General features: G+C 43.8%; 1 protein-coding gene across 7 annotated transcripts; it reads left to right on the top strand.

Moving 5' to 3' along the window:
* The first annotated feature begins 788 nt into the window (after positions 1-788).
* ldb1a (LIM domain binding 1a) lies at positions 789-21,258 on the top strand. Of its 7 annotated transcripts, none has more exons than XM_071480690.1 (13): positions 803-978; positions 4,047-4,147; positions 14,118-14,220; positions 14,853-14,897; positions 15,113-15,188; positions 16,144-16,246; positions 16,573-16,745; positions 16,831-16,953; positions 17,048-17,125; positions 17,237-17,360; positions 17,539-17,687; positions 19,577-19,679; positions 19,746-21,258. In XM_071480690.1, exons 2-12 carry the CDS (start codon positions 4,120-4,122, stop codon positions 19,628-19,630), a joined length of 1,056 nt encoding a protein of 351 aa, XP_071336791.1. In that variant the 5' UTR covers positions 803-978; positions 4,047-4,119; the 3' UTR covers positions 19,631-19,679; positions 19,746-21,258. The 7 variants fall into 7 exon arrangements, with proteins under 7 accessions (XP_071336787.1, XP_071336788.1, XP_071336791.1 ...); XM_071480693.1 differs by having other exon boundaries at positions 820-978; positions 17,539-17,681; XM_071480686.1 differs by lacking the exons at positions 19,577-19,679; positions 19,746-21,258 and adding an exon at positions 18,699-19,570 and having other exon boundaries at positions 789-978.
* The last annotated feature ends 529 nt before the right edge of the window (positions 21,259-21,787 follow it).

Raw genomic sequence — 21,787 nt, 5'->3', positions numbered from 1 at the left:
GGGGGGGGGGGGGGGGGGGGGGGGTATGCATCGCTTTAAATAAAAACATGTCCTGAACAGCTGCAGCAGGGTCACAACAAGACATCTTTTCATTTGCAGTCTTGTTTGCCTTGCTAATTTTTTTCAGCTCCGCTCAGACACAGTTTTCTGGTTTTAGTTTTGGAGAAGCTGTGAATCACTGCTCACTGTCTCACATCGTTGTGCCTGCAGCGTTTCACACCATCCCTGTCCTGATAAAGTGTCAAAGTTACTTATGCCATTACCTGATGCTGGAGGTTCTCTGCTGTTCTTCTCTACATTTACAGTAGGATTAACATGTGCCTCCTGTGTTTCTGTTCTCCACGTGTCTGAGACACAACAGGCCCAATCAATCTGCCTCTCATTACCTGTCATGCCCTAAAGAATCCGCTGCTGCTCACGTTTCCTCCACAGCCTTCCCCTGTTTCTGAGAAAAACAGAGAAAGAGAGGAACACTACTGTGCCCCAACACACTCCCTGACTGCTACCTACCGCTGCTCTGCCGTTGCCATGGATACAGTGCCCTCTCTCCCCCTCTCTCCTCTCTCTCGGTGGGCATGGAGGGATGGGGCTAGAGAGGAGAGGAGAGAAGAGGAGAAGTGGCTCTGGCTGCTGCCTCTGCGTCATATTCATACCAGTGCAGCTGAGAGCTGCCCCCCCTCCTCTTTTCCCCTCCTCCTCCTCCTCCTCCTCCTCCTCCTCCTCCTCCTCCACCTCCTTCCTTCCTTCCTTCCCTCCTTCCTTCCTTCTCATCATCCAATTTGCAAACTGCTAGATCCCCCCTCCATTTGTGTCTGCTATCTGCATCTGTTCATCTCTCTCTCTCTCTCTCTCTCTCTCTCTCTCTCTCTCCCTCTCTCTCTCTCTCTCTCTGCTGGCCCGGCTTGGTTTCTTCTGCGTGGCTGACCCAGGCAGACTTTTTCGAGCGAGCGTGGGTGCAGAGGAAAGAGGAAGACAAAGGTAAGCAGCGAGATGGAGGTGGTTGTTTAAGAGTGTTTGTCTGTGAGAGAGAGTGTGGAGAAAAGAAAAAGGGGGGGGGGGGGGGGCAAAACAGCTGCAAAGACAAAAGACTGAGAGGTAAGCATTGATGGCATGACCTCACCTGAGATAACAAGTGTGACACCAGGAGCCTTTTAGGGATCTTAGTGGGGAAAAAACAAGGTTGTCAGTGCATGTGAGCAAGTGTTGAGCAGACGCGAGCCTCAGTGAGTCAGGCAGTCAGTGCATCTGTGTGCAGGCACTTTGCTGACTGTCATACAGTGTTGTGGAACTGCTGCTGCTGAGGGTTCCCACAGTGGAGTAGAAGGAGGTGAACGGAGGGGGGAACTTCATTATTCCGAGGGAGCTTTTTGAGGGATGTGTGGATGTGTTGACAGAGCGGGAATCTCTGTTTCTGCAAGAGTAGGAGAGTGAGAGGGAGAGAGAGAGAGAGAGAGAGAGAGAGAGAGAGAGAGAGTGCCTGACAGTGCAGTCAGTGGTGAAGTGCTCAGCTTCAAAGCCTGATCTCTCCTGGAAACAGAAGCCATTTCCCAAATCACATTCACACACCCCTCCTCTATTTCTTCTCTCTCGCTTTTATCTCTTCTTTTTTTTTTTCCCCCCCCTCTCTTGTTGGGGTGCTGCTCTCTGTCTCTCATATCTGCCTTTGTTCAGAGTTGTCCATTTTACAGCAGCAGAGTCTTCTGTAAATGTCAAACCCGCAGATCGTGACCTACAAGGTGTACAAAGGACCAAACGGTGACAGAATAGCAGCGAGAGATGAGAGGACTCAGAAAGAGACAGACCTTGTTGAAACAGACAGAGACAAAACGTGTGTGTGTGTGTGTGTGAGGGGGAAATGAAAAGCAGGAGGGGGAGAAGACAAGTAAGGGGAAAAGAAGAGGAGGCCCACGGGGTTGTTCATTGTGTCTCGGTCCTGAGAACAGTGTCTGACGCCGTTTATGACATTTAAATGTGATGCCTCTGCCAGTGCGCTGGTGTGCGGGGAATGTGCCCCGTCAGCTTTCGTTTCAGTGGAGACAGTTGTTTGTCTTTTGTTAGTATATTGGTTGTGAGTGACAGAAAACAGAGATCTGAGGGTCGTTAAACTGGGCTTCAACTCACTTGTCTCTCCCGCGTCAGTGCAGGACACATACAGCACGTTGGCCGGTGGTTCTGAACCTTTTTGCGTTTGATGTTCCTCCACGGCCTCGTCAGATGAACCACAGTACCCTGTCACTGACATCATAACAAACTGATTCTCAACCACATGTTTAACACTAATAAAGTGGATGAAGTTACAACATTTTTTTCGTACAGTTAAACAAAACTGTGGGGAAAAAAGGTGGATATATTTTTACCCATTTATCCATAACTTTTAGCTATATAATTCAATTGTTTATCCGTTACTTTTTATTCACTAGACTACTTGTAGTGTTTTCTTTTTGGCATTTTCCAATTTCTTTTAGCTACTAGCTATTAGCTAATTTCTATCACATCTACCTAACTTTCTCATCTCTTTATTAATTACCTTTTCACCATCTTCCATCACATCTATTTCAACCATTTCTCAATAGTTTTTTCAGTCAATTTAACGATTTACTCATGACTTCTTTACTATTTCAACTATGTTTCCAACTCAGAGAGGAGACTCTCAATTGCAACATATAACATTTAATTTGTGAATATATTTTTAAATGAAATTTTAATTTCTATTTGCTCACATTTGTTGCGCTACTCTATAATCTTTCCAGGAACCACTATACTTCATGATACTGTACATGTGTCCTTGTATTTCTTGCTGTCAGTTAACACTGAAGTTGTTTTTTTCTTTTAACATTGCAGTCAGTCACAATAACTCAGTGATATGGTTCGGTCTGTCATCCGTCTGACAGGATCATGAGCAACAAAGACATCCGGCTCATGGGAGTCAGTTATGTGCTCGTGTGTTGGTGCAGTGAAGTGTGAGATTATGAGATTATTGGCTCGGAGAACAGGCACGCTCCAGCCAAGAAAAGTTATGGGATGAACGGGAAGGGAAACCATAGACGTGGACCAGGGAAAGGAAATGAAACAAAATCACATCAAGCCACATCAAGCTGCAGAAAGGTCAAGGTAATATCAGCAGCGTGAGGAGATTAAAGTGACGGAGTGAAGTAAGATTAAGAGGCAAGAAAGGAGTCGAAAGGAGAGAGACGAGGCAGAGGCTGCTGGGCGAACAGTCTGTAGTTCGAGTCGGACTGTTTACATGCAGCTCCTGTTGGTTGTGAGCGTGTGCACGTTTGTACGTGCGCGCTGTTCCTGCCTCCCATGGGTCTCCAGTGTCCCTGCGCTCCAGGTGGGCTTTGCATTTTTAATCGATACTGTCTGTAGTGATTAACACCAGTCTTCTCTCTGCAGCAGGAAAACAGAAGGAAGGGGTGAGAGAGGGAGACGGAAAGAGAGATGGAAATCTGTCATACACGAGGCAGGGTGTGTGAGTGTGTGTGTGTGTGTGTGTGTGTGTGTGTGTGTGTGTGTGTGTGTGTGTGCATGTGTGTGTTTGTTTGGCAGTAATGACCCTCTGCCTCTGGGCACCTACTGAGTATGTTTATCTCCCACAGCAGCAACGGGCAAAAATAGACGATGCATCACTGCCACACACACACACACACACCTTGTGCATTTTCTCTTATTCCTCTCCTTTGCTCTAATTGCCTCCCTCTTGCATTCTCCCTTACACACACACACACACGCACGCACGCACACACACACACACACACACACACACACACACACACACACACACACACACACCTCTGCCTCCAATCCATATTACTTACTCTGGTCTCACATACCGTTAAGGCTCTTTCTTCCTATTTCACTCCTCTCTCATTTTCCCTCCCACTTGTGTTGCAATATGCCTATTAATGATGCAGCTAGAGCACCACTGCCAACTTCCTGCCTCTGACAGAGAGAGAGAGAGAGGAGTGTAGTTGTGGTGTACATGTCCTGCTTTGTACCACTCCCTCTTATCTCTCCACCCCCCTTGTCTGTGTTGTTTTCCTCAGAGTTGGCCCATGCGAGCAGCGTGTGGACGGAGTGCAGCTGTTTCGTTCAGAGCAGAGCCCAACATGTGAGAAGATGTCTGTTGGAGGTTGTGCTTGTCCCGGTGAGTGCCTGCTCTCTCTCTCTCTCTATCTCTCTCTCTCTCCCTTACCCTCTCCGTCTCTCTTCTCCCTCTTTCCTCTTTCCTCCTCCGTCTCTGTGCTCAGTGGTGCTGTCAGAAAGATGACTTATGTAAAAGTGCTGCAAAGCCGCCTAGGGCCAGCGTCAAGCTGTGTGAGTCTGTGTGTGCATGCATGTGTGTGATGGTGAAGCCATGCTACACTTTCAACACATGTCCTAAAACGAGGTTATAGACTGAGGCTACCACGCTTTAGGATTAAGTTGTTCAGCAGACCCTCTCAGTCACGCTAGCTTGCTGTGCAGCAGATCAATGGCTCTTTGAGTTTTGCCACGTACAGAGACACTGAGATATCAATAAGTACTCCACTTGCTGACTCTTTTCCCTCCTTCTGACTCTTTTTCTCAGCTTTATCTGTGACTGCTTCTTGATTATTTGTGCTCATGTACGTCTCGTAGAGTTGGTCGAAATCATTGCTTGCTGTCACTGGAATTATGTTTTCATATTTGTCCCAGAACTGATTGAGGCAGAAGTAGTTTAATTTACTCACAGTAAAATGGTTTAAAGGTCTCTGTTAATGACTTGAAACCATTGATGAGGGTACTTAAGAAGATTTAACTGAGAGTTGAATTTGCTCGGAGTTAAGCTGCTGTTTGGATAATAGACAGCTCTTTGTCATTGTGACTTTGCATTTTGCATTCCTGCATATTTTCTTTTTTTTCACGCAGTTTTTACGCTTGGCTTGACTCTTCCTGGAATCAAGATTCTTGATCTGCTGAGCTTTAAATAAAGGCTGCATAAAGTATGATTTACTGCCATTGTTAATGGTTTCTTATTGGTACTCAGTGTCCGCACTCTGCTACTGTATCAGACTAAGTGGAGGGAAACCTAGTATTGTCTGAGTCTGTCTGCACATGTCAGTCTTTGGCAACGCTAAATGTTTTGGCAGTTTTTATCAAGGGGATCTTATAATCTGTTCTCTCCCATAGAGTGTTTGGTCCTTTGTGACTTAGGAGCAATTTCTCTTTAACAGTACCCCAGTGAGAGCAGGCAGGCTACAGAGACAGTTGCCTTGCACACAGTGAAAAGCCTCACACTGCCAGGGGACGGGCTCTGTGCAGCACAAGGGAGCGAGTAACAGACAGAAATTGAATCGTAGCATCTGCTCGGGGGGATCTCAGAGAGAGCAGATTGAATTAGGGTGTCAGTATCATTTTAATGGGGCTGCTCTGATTCATTGGTAGTCAGCTATCAGATGGAATAATATTAGAGAGGCCTCCGCTTGATGTTCTCCTCTCAGATCGTTCCTCACTCCCTCCTGTAGTTTTCCAGTATCTCTGCCTCATTCGCTCCCTCTGTTGACAGACTCTACTGTGGAACAGAAACTTTTAATGACATCCATATGTTTTTCAAAGATGCAACCGAGAGCGAAGGTCCACCAGAGAGCTCTGCCATGTGCATGCTGTGCACCAACATTCGAACGCACACAATTGGTTTACACATGCAGGCATGCGTGCAAATAATGCACCATGCACGTACACTAGCGCACACACACCTTCATCGGGATCCTGCTGGGACAAGTTTAGGCTGGTGGATCTCAGATAACCATGGAGCAACATTGATCAACACTGGTTTGCAGTTTCTCTCTCTCTCCCTGTCTGTGCGTGTGCTGTAAATCATTATATTTGAAAGCTAGTTTGTTTACATTCTTGTATGGTGGTGGATGGAAGATCCTCCCCATCCTTTGTGTGTGTTTCTGCTTTGGAAAAGAAAAATCCTCTCTTATTCTAACATCACTTTCTCTTTTCACCTGGTCCTGGTCATCTTTGTTTTGCCATCGGGCCAGAACATTATTGAATAAAGGAGTACGAACCGAGCATATTTGCATGTCTGCCTGCATGTGGGAGAATGTGAGCCATAATAAGGAGCAGACTTCTCCTGTCTGTCTGGTTCATTGACAACCCTGTGACATCCTGCTGTTGTTGTGACTTTGCTGTGAATCAGCCTTTTTAAGGCTTTGTTCCCCGCATGAAGGAGATCCGTCCTAACACAGTGGAGCCAATCACATCCTTTGTTCAGACTAAATGGTAAAAATAGATTGCCTGTGAGCTGAAGATACCCCCCCCACCTCCCACCCACCCCCACTCACCCACCCACCCTCCATTTTCACATGTACCCACTCAACCATGCACTCCCCTCCGCTCACCACTCTCTCCGTCTCTCACCCATCTCATTCTAACCCCTCCCTCCCGTTTCTGCCTTCCTCATCTCACTCTCTCCCCTTCTTCCTCTTTCCCCCTCTCTCCCCCTCTGTCACTCCCTCATCCGTCGTCCACTGCCTTTTGCAGTAACAGTGCTGTTACTTCATGCAGAAAGTCACATGGCTCCTGATTGGAGAAAAGTGGCTTAAAGCAGAGCCAAAATGGCAGCCAAACAGCCAGGGCTTTTTTTTTTTTCTCTCTCTCTTTTTTTTGATTACCGTTACACAACAACATGACTGCCTCAGCTTTATCTCACTGCACTGAAAACCCGTGCCTCTCTTTCTTTTCCTCCTCGATTCTTCACTTCTTCTCTCCTTCTCGTCCCCTCCTCTCTCACTCTCTCTCTCACTCTCTCTCTCTCTCTCTCTCTCTCTCTCTCGATACTAGTGAGTCTCTCAGATCTTGTTTGCTAGATCAAAATGGCTGTGTGTGCAGAGGCAGAGAGAAAGAAGGAATGCGTGGGAGACAGAGATGCTGGGGAGTCAGAGAGATGAGGGTGGTGGGGGGTGGTGGGGCAGAGTGGAGACGAGCTGTAGTGATGTCACATCTGCTGCAGGCCGACAGGATGGCAGAGGAAAGCTGGCATGTGCCACACGGGGGGGGGGGGGGGGGGGGGGTAGGGATAGTAAATGCGTGGGAAGGGAAAAAAAAGGATTTTCTATCAAAGCACACCTTTATTTGTGAGAGACGTGCACGTTGCAGAGTCTTTCAACATGAAAGCAGGTCTGATACTGAGGTAGAACATGTCAGTAACAGTGCTCAGATTGAAATAGAGCTGTGCTGAAAACAAAAGGTGTGAGGACAGCCGCACAGTTGTTTGAAAGCTGCGTGCTGTATCTCTGTGCCACCTGTGTGTGTGTGTGTGTATGTGGCTTCAATGCTATTTAAGGCTCAGCCTTGTTGTATAAATACAAACCATCATTAGACTCTATAAATGTGACTTGAGTTAACCAGCCTGTTTAGGCTACTGGTTGGTGTCAAGGATGAACTGTGCAAACAGACCACGAATGGCACCCACTAGATTTGAGAGAGGATATGCAAATCAAGGCAAATGTTGACATTTTGCTTCTGTTGAAGAGATTTCTCCCATAAAACAGAATTCATATTGTGCTGCCAGTGATTTTGGACAGTAAAGTCGGGCTAAACTGTAAATCTGAGCATCAGGGCTTGAATAGATGATGTCAGCAGGTGGGGGTGCAGTTTGCGGAGTTGGTTCATTTGTTTGAAAGTGACTCATTGGGTTTATGGAATTTGTGTTTGAGATTTGACATTAAAATGGGCATCATTTGAATGTAGGGCATCATGTTTTGAGTTAGATAAAGCGTCCACATTCTGGTAAAATCAAGTGCTGTGTCATAGCTGTTCCATTATTCATTATCAGTGGAGCAGCTTCAAGATTAGTCTCTAAATAACATCATGACTATAGTCTGTCTCTCTGTTGTTTAGTTTAAGAGGAGACGTTAAAGCTGAGTTGTGCAGTATGATAAGGATACGAGTGTAAATTTTATTTTATGGTGGGTTTACACAGACACATTTTAGAGGTTTTGCTGAGATATTTTTTGCAGCACACGTCATTATGTTCCCTGGATGTTAACACAACAAGAGAAGCAGTAAAAATGACTGTTTTATTAATGGGGTTCAGTGGCCAAACTCACGGTTTAAACTGCACCGGATCCTATCTGTCTATCTACAACAGCGAGCCCATATAGCACATACCTTAAGGACTAGCGTATTCTGTCTGGATTCAAATCAGTGACATCTGTCTTTGCAAATGTCCACAACGTCAACCGTCGACATTCACACACTAGCTGTCTTTTGTTATCCTTCAATTTATCTTGAACACATGCTGTTTAACTTCCTCCTGTCAAGCCACAGTAGCATCCTCTGGGTGCAGCCTGTGTTAGTTCTGTCTGCCGCTGTGTTGCTATCACTACCAGTCAGGTGTCACAACTGTTTCCCTGACAGGTTTGTGCTTCCACTGTGGCGTCTAGAAAAGCAGCAACAAGGATCTGGACATGCTGTTCACTGGCGCTCTCTTCAGATTTTCTTTGCCCTCTCTGTCATAAGTCTGCGTACGCACACAATATGTGTGAAGGTTTGTTGTGTTTGTTTTTTTTTCTTTGGTTGATTTTTTAAAAATCAAGGCCAGTTTCTTCGAGTGTAAAAGTTGTCTAACTGTACCAGCATTTGAGTAATGGACCACATAATTAAAAATCTTTCCTGTAACAGAGACCACATTATTCATTTAAATGACAATGCATGAAAGGCATTTCGGTGTGAATGCAACGCAACTCTGCATAAAACAGCACATGAAAAGTGGTCATAAGAGCTCGAGATCTATTAATACAAGCGGGTACATCAGATCTTGTGTAGTACAAGACCAGCTTTCCTGTGACTAAAATAGGACTTAGCTCTGCTGTATATGACTGCCATATTCCAATTCTTCCTTTAGTGTTATCACTGCCTGCCAGCCCTGCTTGCCAGGTTCTCTGTGCATGTGTGTACTAAATGTGACTGTTAGTGAATACAAATGAAACAGGATTCAGTTCTCAGAAGGGAAACACCCCCACAGTAATGCATGATATCCCACACCTTGTGCCATCTTTATTAGGTTCATGTAATAATAATAATGCAGATAAGGCAGACTTCATTCGGAGGTCTCAGTATTAAAATATAAGCACTATTATGGATGTAAAGTTATTGATTATTATAAACATAGAAGAGTCAGATAAAGCTAAAGATCTAACTGCATGATAAAAATAAGAGGTTTTATACTTCTTCATTTTAAAAATGCTATATTAGTTGTGAATAGAGTACAGTATAAACTCCTGGAAGCTCATTCTGTTGAATTCTTCCATGTTCTGCTCTGAAGTATGAGGAAGATGTTTGCAGTGTTTGCCAGCAGAGGGAGATGCTGTTCTATCACGTCTCCCTGTGTCAGTCCATCAGCACTGAACAGACAGGAGACTGGGGAATCACTGTTTTCAACGAGACGTCCTAGATCTGGGCTTATGTTATCACAAAACGCTTTCTTTTATTCCCCCTGCAACTGTTTAATATTCTATTTTCTGTCATGAACACAAAAACATATGTCTTGCTTGGACCACACTTACTTTACTGTTACTTTAAAGAGGTTTTAAGTTGCATCTTTTTCCACAATTTAACAGAGTGGAGGAAAATAATCATATTAGATTAGCTGAACAACATTGTGGTAACAAGAAAAGGTCATGGAAGCAGTCTGACAAAAAGCAAAATTGGAAGAAATACACTCCACCTGTGTCGTTACAACATGAAATTCCGGCTCCAAGCAGTTACACGGTTAACTCATTAGAGTTTTCTACATGACGCAGCTCACAATTCACATTAGATATTTTTGTGTCTTCTCCGATCTGAGTGGTGGACCCAAGCTGAAGCTGATACTCTGTGCCTGATGTGATGTTTAGGCAGCAAGAGTGACTGGTGTGGGTGAGATGTGTTTACTCTCTCAATAAAATGCATCGCTTTACTTCTCTCATCTGCGCTCCTGGCTTATATAATTCTACAAGCTGACTGGTGGCTCAAGTGAAAGCCTCAACAAATTGAACTTTAAATGCACTTTGAGACCACTTCAAATATATTTGCTTGTAAACATTAGAGTGGTTATTGATTAAAAGTGAGGCCGCAGATTATACCCTTACATAATCTTGGGCTACGACAGGCTCAAGACTGTGGTCTAAAGGATTTGAGTCATCAGCCAAGGCGATCATTTTTCATAAGGCTTTACAAAGTTGGCTTAAACAGCATGTTTACGGGACAAGTCGGTGTCACAGATTTACTGAACAGTGTAAACAGAACATCTCTAATCAAGGGTCGGTCAAGGTAATTTTTTTTTTTTCCATTTTGTGATTGTTAATGTCAGGACAGACTGTACTGTACTGGATGACCAATGCTATTTCACATAGTTCCAGCAGCCCTGACAAAATTATTTCACTACCCCCTTATTCCTCATCACTGATTATTATGACTGAATTAGGTTTTAATGCCCCTGTCATAAAAAAGCTTAATAAATGCACCAAGTTGGAAAATATTCTCACATAGTGCAGATTTCACAGGATATAATCCTTTGGTCCAAGACAACATAAGATAAAATGTTATTTATAACGGAGAAAGTTTTGCATGTATGTACAGACTTAAACTGCCTCAAAGTTACAACGATGACTGAGGATGATTTCATGTCTGAGAGACATCTTAGCAAATGCAGACTTAAATAAACAATAATGACGATAAATCCAAGTCAACTTGTTGAACCTGGAGAACAAGCCAGTCCTGTAAATCAGCCTTGTAGGTCCTAGAGTTTCTGTTGAGTAGTTATTTAATGTCAACTGGTAAAAACCTCAAAATGACTTCATGTTTAGATTTATGGGGGCCAGCTTTATTATACTCAATTTTAAAGACTGTATTTAAAGCAGGTCATAAATCTCAGAGCAGAGTGATAGTTTTAATCTACAGGCAGATTTGTTACAATGAAAAAGCAAAGGGTTACCTTAATAAACTCCACTGTCCTGCCAGATGGTCACTCATTATAAACCTTGGCCGTGCAGTCTGTTCAGACCCACCAAACATCTGAATTATAGGGAAGATCCCAAAGTGTTCAAAAATACCTAATATTTCAAGTGCTCATGGATTTTACAGAATGAGGCAGTGACAAAAACATGAGCCCAGCTGGTTTTGACTGTTTGACACAGTGTAAGCATCATATAGCTTCAAGAAGAGCTGGAACAAGCTGACACATGATAAAGTATGATGCTGTTAAGACTGTATAATGATGTATTTTGTCCATCCACAATATGGATGTTTGGGGGCAAAATAGGCTGATATCTGTTCCTCGCAGTTGGGACCCATCTTGTATCATTCCGGGGCCACTGGATCCAGAACAGGACAAACTGTGGGCCCCTGCTAGAGAGGTAGGCCTTGTTTGTCCGGGTCTGTGTGTCGGGATGGGCGGAGGAGCCCGGAGGAGGCGGGGCCTTTGTTTGTTCGTGTCTCGCCTGGCAGGAACAAAGGGTCCTGTAGTAGTAGTAGATAGGTAGCAGCGTCCCCAACACAAATGACATTTAAAACATAGAGTCGGGGATTGCAGACTTAACCGGGACCAGGGGAATTAGCGGGAGCGTTTTCCTCAGCGTCGCCTGCCGTCTCGTTTGGGATCGTAGGACTGCATTATTAGCGGCCGGCGCTGGAGCTCTCCCCATCCAGCCGCTCCGGCTAGCACCGAGGCTAGCTGGCTAGAAACACCGAGCGGAGGTGTTGAGCAACACCGCGTTTCGGTGGACCTTTCTCTGCAGGTAACTCAAACTTACAGCTTCACCCCTGCTGCTGCTTTAGCGACACCGCTGGTTCACAATAAACCGCTGGAAAACAGTTGGTAAACAAACACGGGGTTTTATAAGTGAGTGGCGATGATAACGGTAGTTTAGCAACTAGGTTAATAGCTTAGCAATGGCATCCGTCCTCCGCGAACCGTTAACGGACGCGGCCCTGGGGCTCAGTTCACGCCCGGTCCGGGATGGTAAAGCAAGCACCGGCTTACTTTAAAATGTCCACGGTGCATGTCCTCAGATCGAGCCTTAAGTAGACGCCAAGAAGCAGAGCAAGTGTGTTGGGAGTCTCTGCACATTGCTTCGGATGTTTTACTGGCTGAGGGCCAGCCTCTGGATGCAGCTCTATTGTTCGCAGTGAACAGTTTGGGCGGACTAAACTGCAGCAGTTCAATTTATCTAAAGTTCACCTATGCTAGAGCGATCATGCATAATAAGCTCTCCTCCGATCTTACTCAGGTTGCTATATGAAAGCTTGCTCACAGGCTGCAGTCAGGCTCGTTCATCTGTATTTGTCATGTGTACTTCAACTCAGGATGCCTCCTGAGCCTGTCGTTCATGAAGACGTTGTGTTTGGCCCGTGAAATTGTTATTACACACATGCTTCTTTTTAACTGGCACCTGTAATCTGCAGATGTTGTGTAGATAGGTTTAATTCTGGTGACTGGGCTTTTTTTTTTGGGTGCATTTGTGTGTTGAGAATAATCTGTGTGTCAGCAATTTTGCAGATTGTTTCAGAATATGCAGGTATTATATAAGAGATTATAAGGTGCATCTGTTTTATTTGATAGCAAATGTTGTGATTATGAACATGTTTGATTGTAGAGGAATTATGTTTTACAGTTTTGCCCAATGTTCATTAGCATGAGACTGAACAAAGACTTCAGATCATATGGGGTTGAATGCTGTCTGGGGCTAATGACTGGTGGTGTTGGGGGGTGGGTCTGCAGGTCAGAGGTAATGCATAGAGAACCATTGAGCAGGTTCACCCCCATGGTAATGAGGAGGAGAACATGACCTGAAATGACTCTCTCGGGTATACCGAAGTAAGGAAGAAAAGGGTGAAAGTGAATTAAGGAGGAGTTGTAGTTGTTGAACGAGCTGAGAGAGTTCACGCAGGCATACTTAACCCCAAGTCATGCCTTTCTCCCTTCGTTTGTGTCTGTCGTGACTTTAACCACCACCATTTGTGGAGTGATGTGTCTGTGGGGCATCCATCATTTCACCAGAAGTGATGTGACTAGATTTAAAAAAAAAAAAAAAAAAGACAGGTTTGATGCTGCATTAAAGTGACCCCTGTTGGGAGTCCATGTTTCTCCCCTGTCTGTTTTTGATTTGCTAGAATCACCATTTCATATGCCAAGCTGACAGTGACTGACTGCTTTGCATAAATTGTGACTGTGTCAAAGTGAGGAATTAACATTGTGCTGCCTTCAGGTGCCTCTTGGGAATACCTGATTTACAAGCAAAGCATGCTCGAACACCATGATCAAGTGGGCTTACACAGAAACTGTCAGGATTTTCTATCATCCATTTCCTTTTTACTTTTTTATGAATGTATCACTACCACATTTTCCTCTAGAAAATGTACTTGTATCTGTGCTAAAAAAGTAGGGTAACTACACAGTGGTTATGATGGGCCAGTCTAGGTCAAATTTCTAGGGCTTGTTTTTCTCAAACATCCCAGTCCGCCATTTTTGTCTGCTTGTGTATAAAATATCTTTGGTCAGACCTCATTACACGCAGTCCATGTCTGTGTGAGGTCTCATTGAATGGAGATGCAGAATAGATGTTTTCTCATAGCCCCGAATTGTTTGAGCGTGAATTCCTTATCTGGGCAGACAAGGGTTAACAACAGCCAGGGTAGCCAGTGGGGGGATGGGTAGAGGAGGCAACTAGAGGGGGAGAAACACACACACAGAACAGATGAGCATGGTTAGGATCACATGGGCTGTATGCGAGGAAGAGGGTTCCCTGTAATGGTACGGATGGTACACAAAGAACATGCCAGACCATCTCCTCTGCTAGTATCCTCCCATCTCACTGATTATTTTCTCAGATTTTCTGTAGGCTAATAAACATTGCTGTTTTTTTCCCGCTCCTGATGATTTGTTTTCTTGTCCATTTACTAGATTGAAGATACATTAGATAATGAAAGCAGCAGGAAATTGTTTTGGCAGCATGCTTTTATTTGAGTAAATCTCAACAAAATCATCCCACATTAGATTACTTAGATGATGCTGTGATTTGAATGAGCTAAATCTAAATCTCCTCTAAATCTCTGCTCTTTTTACTCCCCCCCTCCTCCTCCTCTGCCCTGTGGTTGGATGTGTGCAGGCTGTTCGTCAAAGTCATTCAAGCTGTACTCTCCTAAGGAGCCCCCCAACGGCGGCAGCTTCCCCCCCTTCCACCCAGGCGCTATGCTGGACAGAGATGTGGGGTAGGTCTGGGTTATACTGTCAGGACATGAGATGCTCTGTGAAAAAGAAAATATGTCCAAAACTAGGACATCTATTGCCTTAATTCAGTCATCAAATCCTGTAATTTATTACTTTTCTGGTGCCTCCTTTTTACTTCTTACATCTTAATATCATAATTTGTTTTCTTGGCCTAGATATTTTTACAGAAGAATACCACATGTCTATTCTAGATGTTGAGTTTTTTCATTAATAATGATGTGTATTGATGTTTTATGACTTATATTTTAGTGTGTTTCAAATTATATTTTTCAAATCGGGCTGTTGGATCTCTCCACCCAGCAGCAGACTGGTTTTAATTGTGTGGCCTAAAATCGTAAAGCTAGAGAAGAAGCAACATTCAGCTTAATTAAAAGTGACAGACAAAATTATTACTTTTTACTGTACTTACTAAATGTGTTGTTGTTTATCACAAGCGCTGAATATTTTAACCTGTTTTTCCTGTACCTCGCTGCTCTATTTTTACCTGAAGCTCCATGTTGGAGAGAAAATGTAATACATTTGCCATATAGAATGAAAAGCACAAATGCTTAGTGTTTCTTTGGTTTCTTAGAAAATAGTTGCTGATTTTAGTCCTTTTTTTTTCTCCTCCTAGGCCTACACCCATGTACCCCCCCTCATACATGGAGCCTGGAATGGGGTGAGTACACTGATGCTTTAATAGTTTGTCCTAGCTCTGAAGTCATTTATTAAACATTTACACTGGGAATAATATCTCTATTCATGTAAAAAATATAGACATTAAATTCACCTGCAATTAACTCCAGTTTGAGCCTGCTCTTGGCCACTGCGGGTGTGGAAAAGTCACTGAAGCAGCCCAGACTCTGCAGTGTTGAATGGTGTTTTCTGTCTCAGGAGACCCACACCGTACGGGAACCAGACAGACTACAGGATATATGAGCTGAACAAAAGGCTACAGAATTGGACAGAGGTGAGAGTCATGTCATCATTTACACAGAGAGTAATGAGACTTCAACGCCAAATTGTTGCAGTATAAAATATAGGGTTTTCATTTTCAAGTAGGTTGTGATTACTGTCAAATACGTGCTACATTCTGCAGCTTCTGTGAACTACTTACTGTTAACATGTTTTCAGATTTTCCCCCAGATGCTGTTTTTGTGTAGCTAACCATGCTAGGGATTTTGTGGGGAAATTAAGATCGAGAACTCACTGACTTAATTTACATTCAGAGTCTAATAGGATTATCTGATCAACCAGGCTAAAACGTAATTGGAGTGCCAACTGAGCGCACAACTGAGTAGCCGTTACGAGCCTTTCTCTTCTGTGAATGTCAGTCTACACACTACAACAAATACGTGCACCATAACCTGTGTAGATTGGAGGGATGTTAAATGCAGTTATGTTTAAGCTCCAGCACAACACCTGATATTTGAATAAACAGCATGCCGCATTTAAAAAAAAAAGTTTACCCTCTCAACTTCTGTTTTGTTTGTACTTCCTCACTGAATCAACAAAACAATTACTTTTAAACAGTCATCTTTTAGGAAACTATCAGAGCTGCTTGCATGCCTCCCATCCTGTGTGGATTGCTATCATAGGGTAATAGAAATGGTACAGTTTAGGAAATATGAATTTCTGCTTCTTCTTTTTGAACAGTTAATGAATGTTTTTGTTTATTTATATTATCTTAACTTCCTCACCTCTCTGTAGACAGAGACAGTTGACATTCATCTTCTGACATGTGACCCATTTAGGTTGTTTTATGAAAGGTAACCTGAACCAGAACTGTTCCATATGAAAATGGAGAACATGTAGCATCTGTAATGTGTCTTCTTCCTGTATTAGACATATCATTTTCACAACGTTTTACTGTCACATTTGAAGGAATGAGAAACTGAGAGTCACGATGCTTCCTCTGCTTTCAGGACTGTGACAATCTCTGGTGGGATGCCTTCACCACAGAGTTTTTTGAGGATGACGCCATGCTCACCATCACTTTCTGTCTGGAAGATGGTCCCAAACGATACAGTAAGATAATCTTCAGTTTCAGGTTGCAGATTCTAGATTCAGATTCTGCAGGTTCTTATTCTAAATGTTAAGACAGTAAGTAGTGATGTATGTCATCTTCAAATTTCTACATATTTTTATCTTAATGTTTTATATATCTTTCTTGAGAACATAATCATTAGATAACTGTTAAAACCATAATGTGTATCCTTTCTGCTTTAGTTTTAATTTGATCCTATTTATAGAATAAAATTTTCTGCTACTGTAACCTCCCACGTTCCCTGTGTGGGGGATTCTGTTCAATTTTTGTGTATTAATTTTGATTTATTGACCATTTTTGTCCGCAGCCATCGGCAGGACGTTGATTCCACGCTACTTTCGAAGTATTTTTGAAGGGGGCGCCACTGAGCTGTTCTATGTTTTGAAGCACCCAAAGGAGTCCTTCCACAGTAACTTTGTGTCTCTCGACTGTGACCAGTGCACCATGGTGACCCAGAATGGCAAACCGATGTTCACACAGGTATGGTTAATGTCACACCGGAGAAGTCTTTCCTCCTGTTGTGGCATCGTGACCTCTGACCTGTGCTCTCTCTCCTGTGGAAAAGGTTTGTGTGGAGGGCCGCCTGTACTTAGAGTTCATGTTTGATGACATGATGCGGATCAAGACGTGGCACTTCAGCATCAGACAACACAGAGAGGTCCTACCAAGGAGCATTTTGGCTATGCATGTGAGTTCTAGACTGAAAAAACAACACACACACACAAACTCAAATGCACATCCTGTACATGTAATTATTAAGCTCTTCTTTTAACTCCATCCAGGATCCCCAGATGCTCGATCAGCTGGCTAAAAATATCACCAGATGTGGGCTGTCCAACTCCACACTCAACTACCTCCGTGTAAGCCTATTTCCTTGTCATAATGTTATCCTTTTTAACCCAACTATACATACCACAGTTCACCAACACTACTTCATGCCTCTGTGTTTCCTTTCTTTGTCTTCCGTAAAGCTATGTGTGATATTGGAGCCCATGCAAGAGTTGATGTCCAGGCATAAGACCTACAGCTTGAGCCCCAGAGACTGCCTGAAGACCTGCCTCTTCCAAAAGTGGCAAAGAATGGTAGCCCCTCCAGGTAAAACGCACCTTTTGATATTGCCAGTGGCATTTGCAGCAGTGTGGCCCTTATGCGCTTTTAACCATGGAGTACCCACAAACAAATCCAGCTGCAGTTGCATTTTTGACTTTCTCAAAAAGCTGATTTGTACAGATTACCTGATCATGAAATCTCTTCTCTCCTCCTGTACTTGTAGCTGAGCCAGCCAGACAAGCCCCAAACAAGCGGCGGAAAAGGAAGGTGTCTGGCGGAAGCACGGTGAGCTCCGGCGGAGGCAGCAACAACAACAGCAACAGCAAAAAGAAGAGTCCAGCCAACAGCTTTTCACTCTCCAGCCAGGTACCTGTAAGCATTACATCTACCTGACCACTATCTTCACCTCCGAGTTCAGCTGAGCAAGGCATGGGAGGATGAGATGGAGGATTTGGGGGGTGGGAGGGTGGAAAGAAAGGCAAGGAGGTTAGAAAGTTATTTGCGGGTTAGGGGGTGGTAGCTGGGGTTGGTAGTGTGCCTTGGAGTAGGTATAGTGGAAGGTCAGGGTAGAAATAGCTTAGGTAGGCTTCTGGAGGTGGGGTTTGGATTCGGGGTGGGGGGGGGGGGGGGGGGGGGGTTGATTTGTGTAATTCTACTGAGGATTATTAGATTTAGTTAGTAGATCCCCTCATGTGAACCAGTGATGGGCAGTCCCTGGTCCTCTGGGGCCGCAGGTTTATGGGTTTATATAGAGGGGGTGCAAGTGACCTCCATCTCTATGTAATGGTTACTCTATTTTGGGGCCATGGGGTAGGGTTACTTTGCTCTGATTTCCAGTGGGACAGTTAGGTTTTCTTTCTAAATCCGCTGTATCAACTTTGGTTGTAGAGCTACCACTGAGTCTATCAGAGCACATGATTCATGCAGCACTGCTGTCTTTGCTTACTTGGTTGCTTGACTGAGTGAACGAGACCCGAGGTGGAATGAAACCCCCCCCCCACACACTCCCGTGATGCAGCACTCAAGGATCAGGGATGCCCACTGCTGGCCAGTAGGGAGGGCCCCTCGACCCTGGTTCTTGGAACAGGGGCAGGGCGTCACATGGACTACTGAACTGTCAGGGTTAATGCCCTGACAACACTAATGCCTCAGGATTTTAACACTTTGGGTCCTTTGGTCCCTAAAACTTAGCTTGAAGTATCGATGATAATGTATTTCATTAGCCAAAATGAATTTGTGAAGCTGGAATTGAACCCAGTTTGATCGCACTTAGAGATTAGGAGAAAAAACGTTACAGTTGCAACCCGTCCGTGCAGCCAGTCATTCCGCGCACACCCCTGTATTATGGGGATAATATGTACCGGCCCTTGCTGTCCCCTTTAGGACGTGATGATGGTGGGAGAACCCACTCTGATGGGAGGGGAGTTTGGTGACGAGGACGAGCGTCTGATCACGCGGCTGGAGAACACGCAGTTCGATGGGGCGAATGGCCTGGAGGATGAGGACAGTTTCAACAGCTCGCCTGCACTGGGGGCACACTCGCCCTGGAACAACAAAGCCCCCTCCAGTCAGGAGAGCAAGAACGACAACTCTCAGTCGTCCCAGTAGAGTGCTGAGGTCCCAGTCAGCCCCCTTTTCAATGCTTAAAACCTACTGGGACCCACCTGAGCCAACACACTAGCGAGAGGAGTCAGGGAGGGTGGCCTTGAGCACTTGAGTTCAATTAATTTTTTTGTTTTGTTTTTTTCCGTTATGTTATTTTTAAGACAAAAAGAGAGTGAAAGGGATGATAGCTCATGGACTGATAGAGCTCTTTGCTGTCACATGAACGACAGGGTCAGTAGAATCCCACTCTCGCTCCCTCACATTGTTGCACATGACCAGTGGTGCTCAGCCTTGGCCCTTGTCTGCTCGGCTCCAGTCAGTCCTCTTAGATGTGTGGTGAGACTGGCGGGGTGGCGGTGTGTGTGCGTGTGTGTTTATCCCCCCCATCATCGCTCACCACAGTGTTTGGGCCAAAGTTGGCGTGTCCTGATGTCCGAGTGCTCGCCATGGCGACCATGTCAGTGGGTTCTTGTTCCAACCTCGGGTCTCTCAGGCGTGCGTTTTCCTTGACGACGCACCTCGTTGTTTCTGTTGTGCTCATGTCACAGGGTAGAAATGCTTAACTTATTTTTTTGCAGGCTGCAGAAAACTGTGTGCACTCTTAGTATCAAAATTCAACGTTCGGTTTTTAAAAACTCAATTATTTGTTTTTGTAGGACCTGGTTGGAACAAAAACCTGTACAGTGCCGGAGCTTGAGGACCGGAGTTGAGAACCACTACGCTAAATCTTAAACACACACACACACACACACACACACACACACACACACACACACACACACACACACACACACACACACACACACACAAACACACACACACACAAACACTCACACATACATGCGCACAAACCCTGACATGCACACACCTAGACCAGTGCATACACTAGCACACGCACACACACACACACACACACACACACACACACACACACACACACACACACACACACACACACACACACACACCTCACCCCCTCACCTACACCTACAACATATAACATTGAGGTACTGGAGAGAGGCGTACGCAGCATGTCTGGACCAGAGCACCAGACGCTACAGAAGTGTGTTTTCATTTTCTATGTTTTAGACTTGTTTTGAGTTATTCTTTTTTTTTTTTTTTAATTTTTGTAAACAATTTCTAAAAAATAAACAGACAAGCAAGCAAACAAAAACACCCCAGAATATTCTTTGCACTGTTTTCCACTCTTAACTCCAATCTATTTTTCTTATGAATTGACGTTGTATTTTTTTCTTTTCTATTATTGCTAATGTAAGAACTGTAAAACATCTGAAACCTGCAGTATATTAATGTATAGGTATTGCTGTTAGATCATTCTTATTGTGATGGTAATAACTTTCATGTAAGTCTATGCTCGATATAATGTCATCCATCTGTGTCAGACATCACACTGTCATCAGGCCCATCGGCTTCAGTGCTAGAAAACAGTGTTTTTAATACTGTACTACATCTTGTTTGACGCAAGCACACTGGAAACCAGTTCATCCACTAAATTATCATCAAGCGCCTGGTTTGGATCTGTTGTCTTGTCATTGCAGAACTGTTTGCGTTGTCTTGAAATCTCTATCTGGGGGTCCTCTCTTCAGAGAGCAGAAAACTTCTCAAATTTGCTACTCAAAATATTTTAAAAACAAGTTTTGACAGGATTGTAAAATAAGAAAAAAAAAGACTTTTGTATTAACTTAAGTTTCCCAGAAATGTTTTTAATCACAATTAAGAAAGCTGCAGACCAAGGAGCTACATGTAAAGATTCTTTAGATATTGATTACACTGCGCTGTTTTATGTTTTATGAAGAATCATTTTGTTGGCTTTACTCCTCATGTTTGTGTCTGTGCTTGTATATTTTTAGCTAGTAATTTCTGTAAAAGTTATTCTATGTATTCCTCCCTAGAACTATGAGAAACTCAATCTAATGTAAAGAGATGAAAAGCCTCTTAAAAGTTTTTTTAAACGTGATTTTTAATGGTACAATCACTGATAAAAGAATTTTGCCCTCATTTTAGCAAACTGTATTTATTTTTCTATGTACTGACATTCTGTTTAGATCCCACCCACCTGTACAATACTCATGATAATATATGGAGGAGTTTGTGGGGCTGCTGAGTCAGTTAATGCTAATAGAGGTCATTCCATAACTTTTGTTCTTTGACATGCGGCTCCAGGTCATTCTGGCCTGTTTATTACAATGGTTCAGTATGTTCACAGTAAAGAGATATTTAATAGCCATTCTCTGCTGTTGTAGGTTTCTGGTCTATCTGAAAAACGTGTCAGATGCACTGAAAACCAATAAATAATCACATTTAGAGAAAACGTTAACCTCTAAGTTGTCCTTTATTTTTTTCTTTGAAGTTGCTCAATTTTATGGTGAGTCATCCTCTGATGAAGAGCCTCCAGCTCTCCAGAAGCAGGACCTGTGCCACAATGGCGCAACCTGTTTTGAAACTTAATAAAATGTTCCTATCAAGCATATGATTTTTATGGTTTTGTATTTGATGAATGTTTTTCAGATACGTTTAAAGTGAAGAATAGGTAAAAGGGGATGTTTCAATAATGGTGAGCTGTCCTGGCTGTTAACATTACATCTTATCCTGCGTTAAAGACTCACTGGACCTTAAGCTGCTGTTCCAGGGTTTCCTGTTTCTATACATACAATAAAACAGAGAGCATTGCTGAACTCCCTCATCCCCGCTGGCAGCTACTGAGCAGTAATATGCTGACTCTCCCAGCAGGGGTCTCTCAGAGCGCCATTACAGACTGAGCAGCCTGTCAGAAATTCCTCCATCTTTATATCTGGCAGAAATATTGTCTGTAAATCCACACTGAGCTGCCGGCTTTTGTGTTTAAA

This window comes from Trachinotus anak, unplaced genomic scaffold (genome assembly GCF_046630095.1).
Source record: "Trachinotus anak isolate AG129_WGS33_773 ecotype Australia unplaced genomic scaffold, CSIRO_AGI_Tana_v1 ptg000007l, whole genome shotgun sequence".
Taxonomy (NCBI): domain Eukaryota; kingdom Metazoa; phylum Chordata; class Actinopteri; order Carangiformes; family Carangidae; genus Trachinotus; species Trachinotus anak.
This window is presented reverse-complemented; position numbering and strand designations above follow the sequence as displayed.

Coding starts and splice junctions, on each gene's coding strand:
- ldb1a (XM_071480686.1), top strand. CDS start 4,120: ATGTCTGTTGGAGGTTGTGCTTGTCCCG. Junction 14,221..14,852: donor ATGCTGGACAGAGATGTGGG/GTAGGTCTGGGT, acceptor TTCTCCTCCTAG/GCCTACACCCATGTACCCCC. Junction 16,954..17,047: donor GGAGCATTTTGGCTATGCAT/GTGAGTTCTAGA, acceptor AACTCCATCCAG/GATCCCCAGATGCTCGATCA.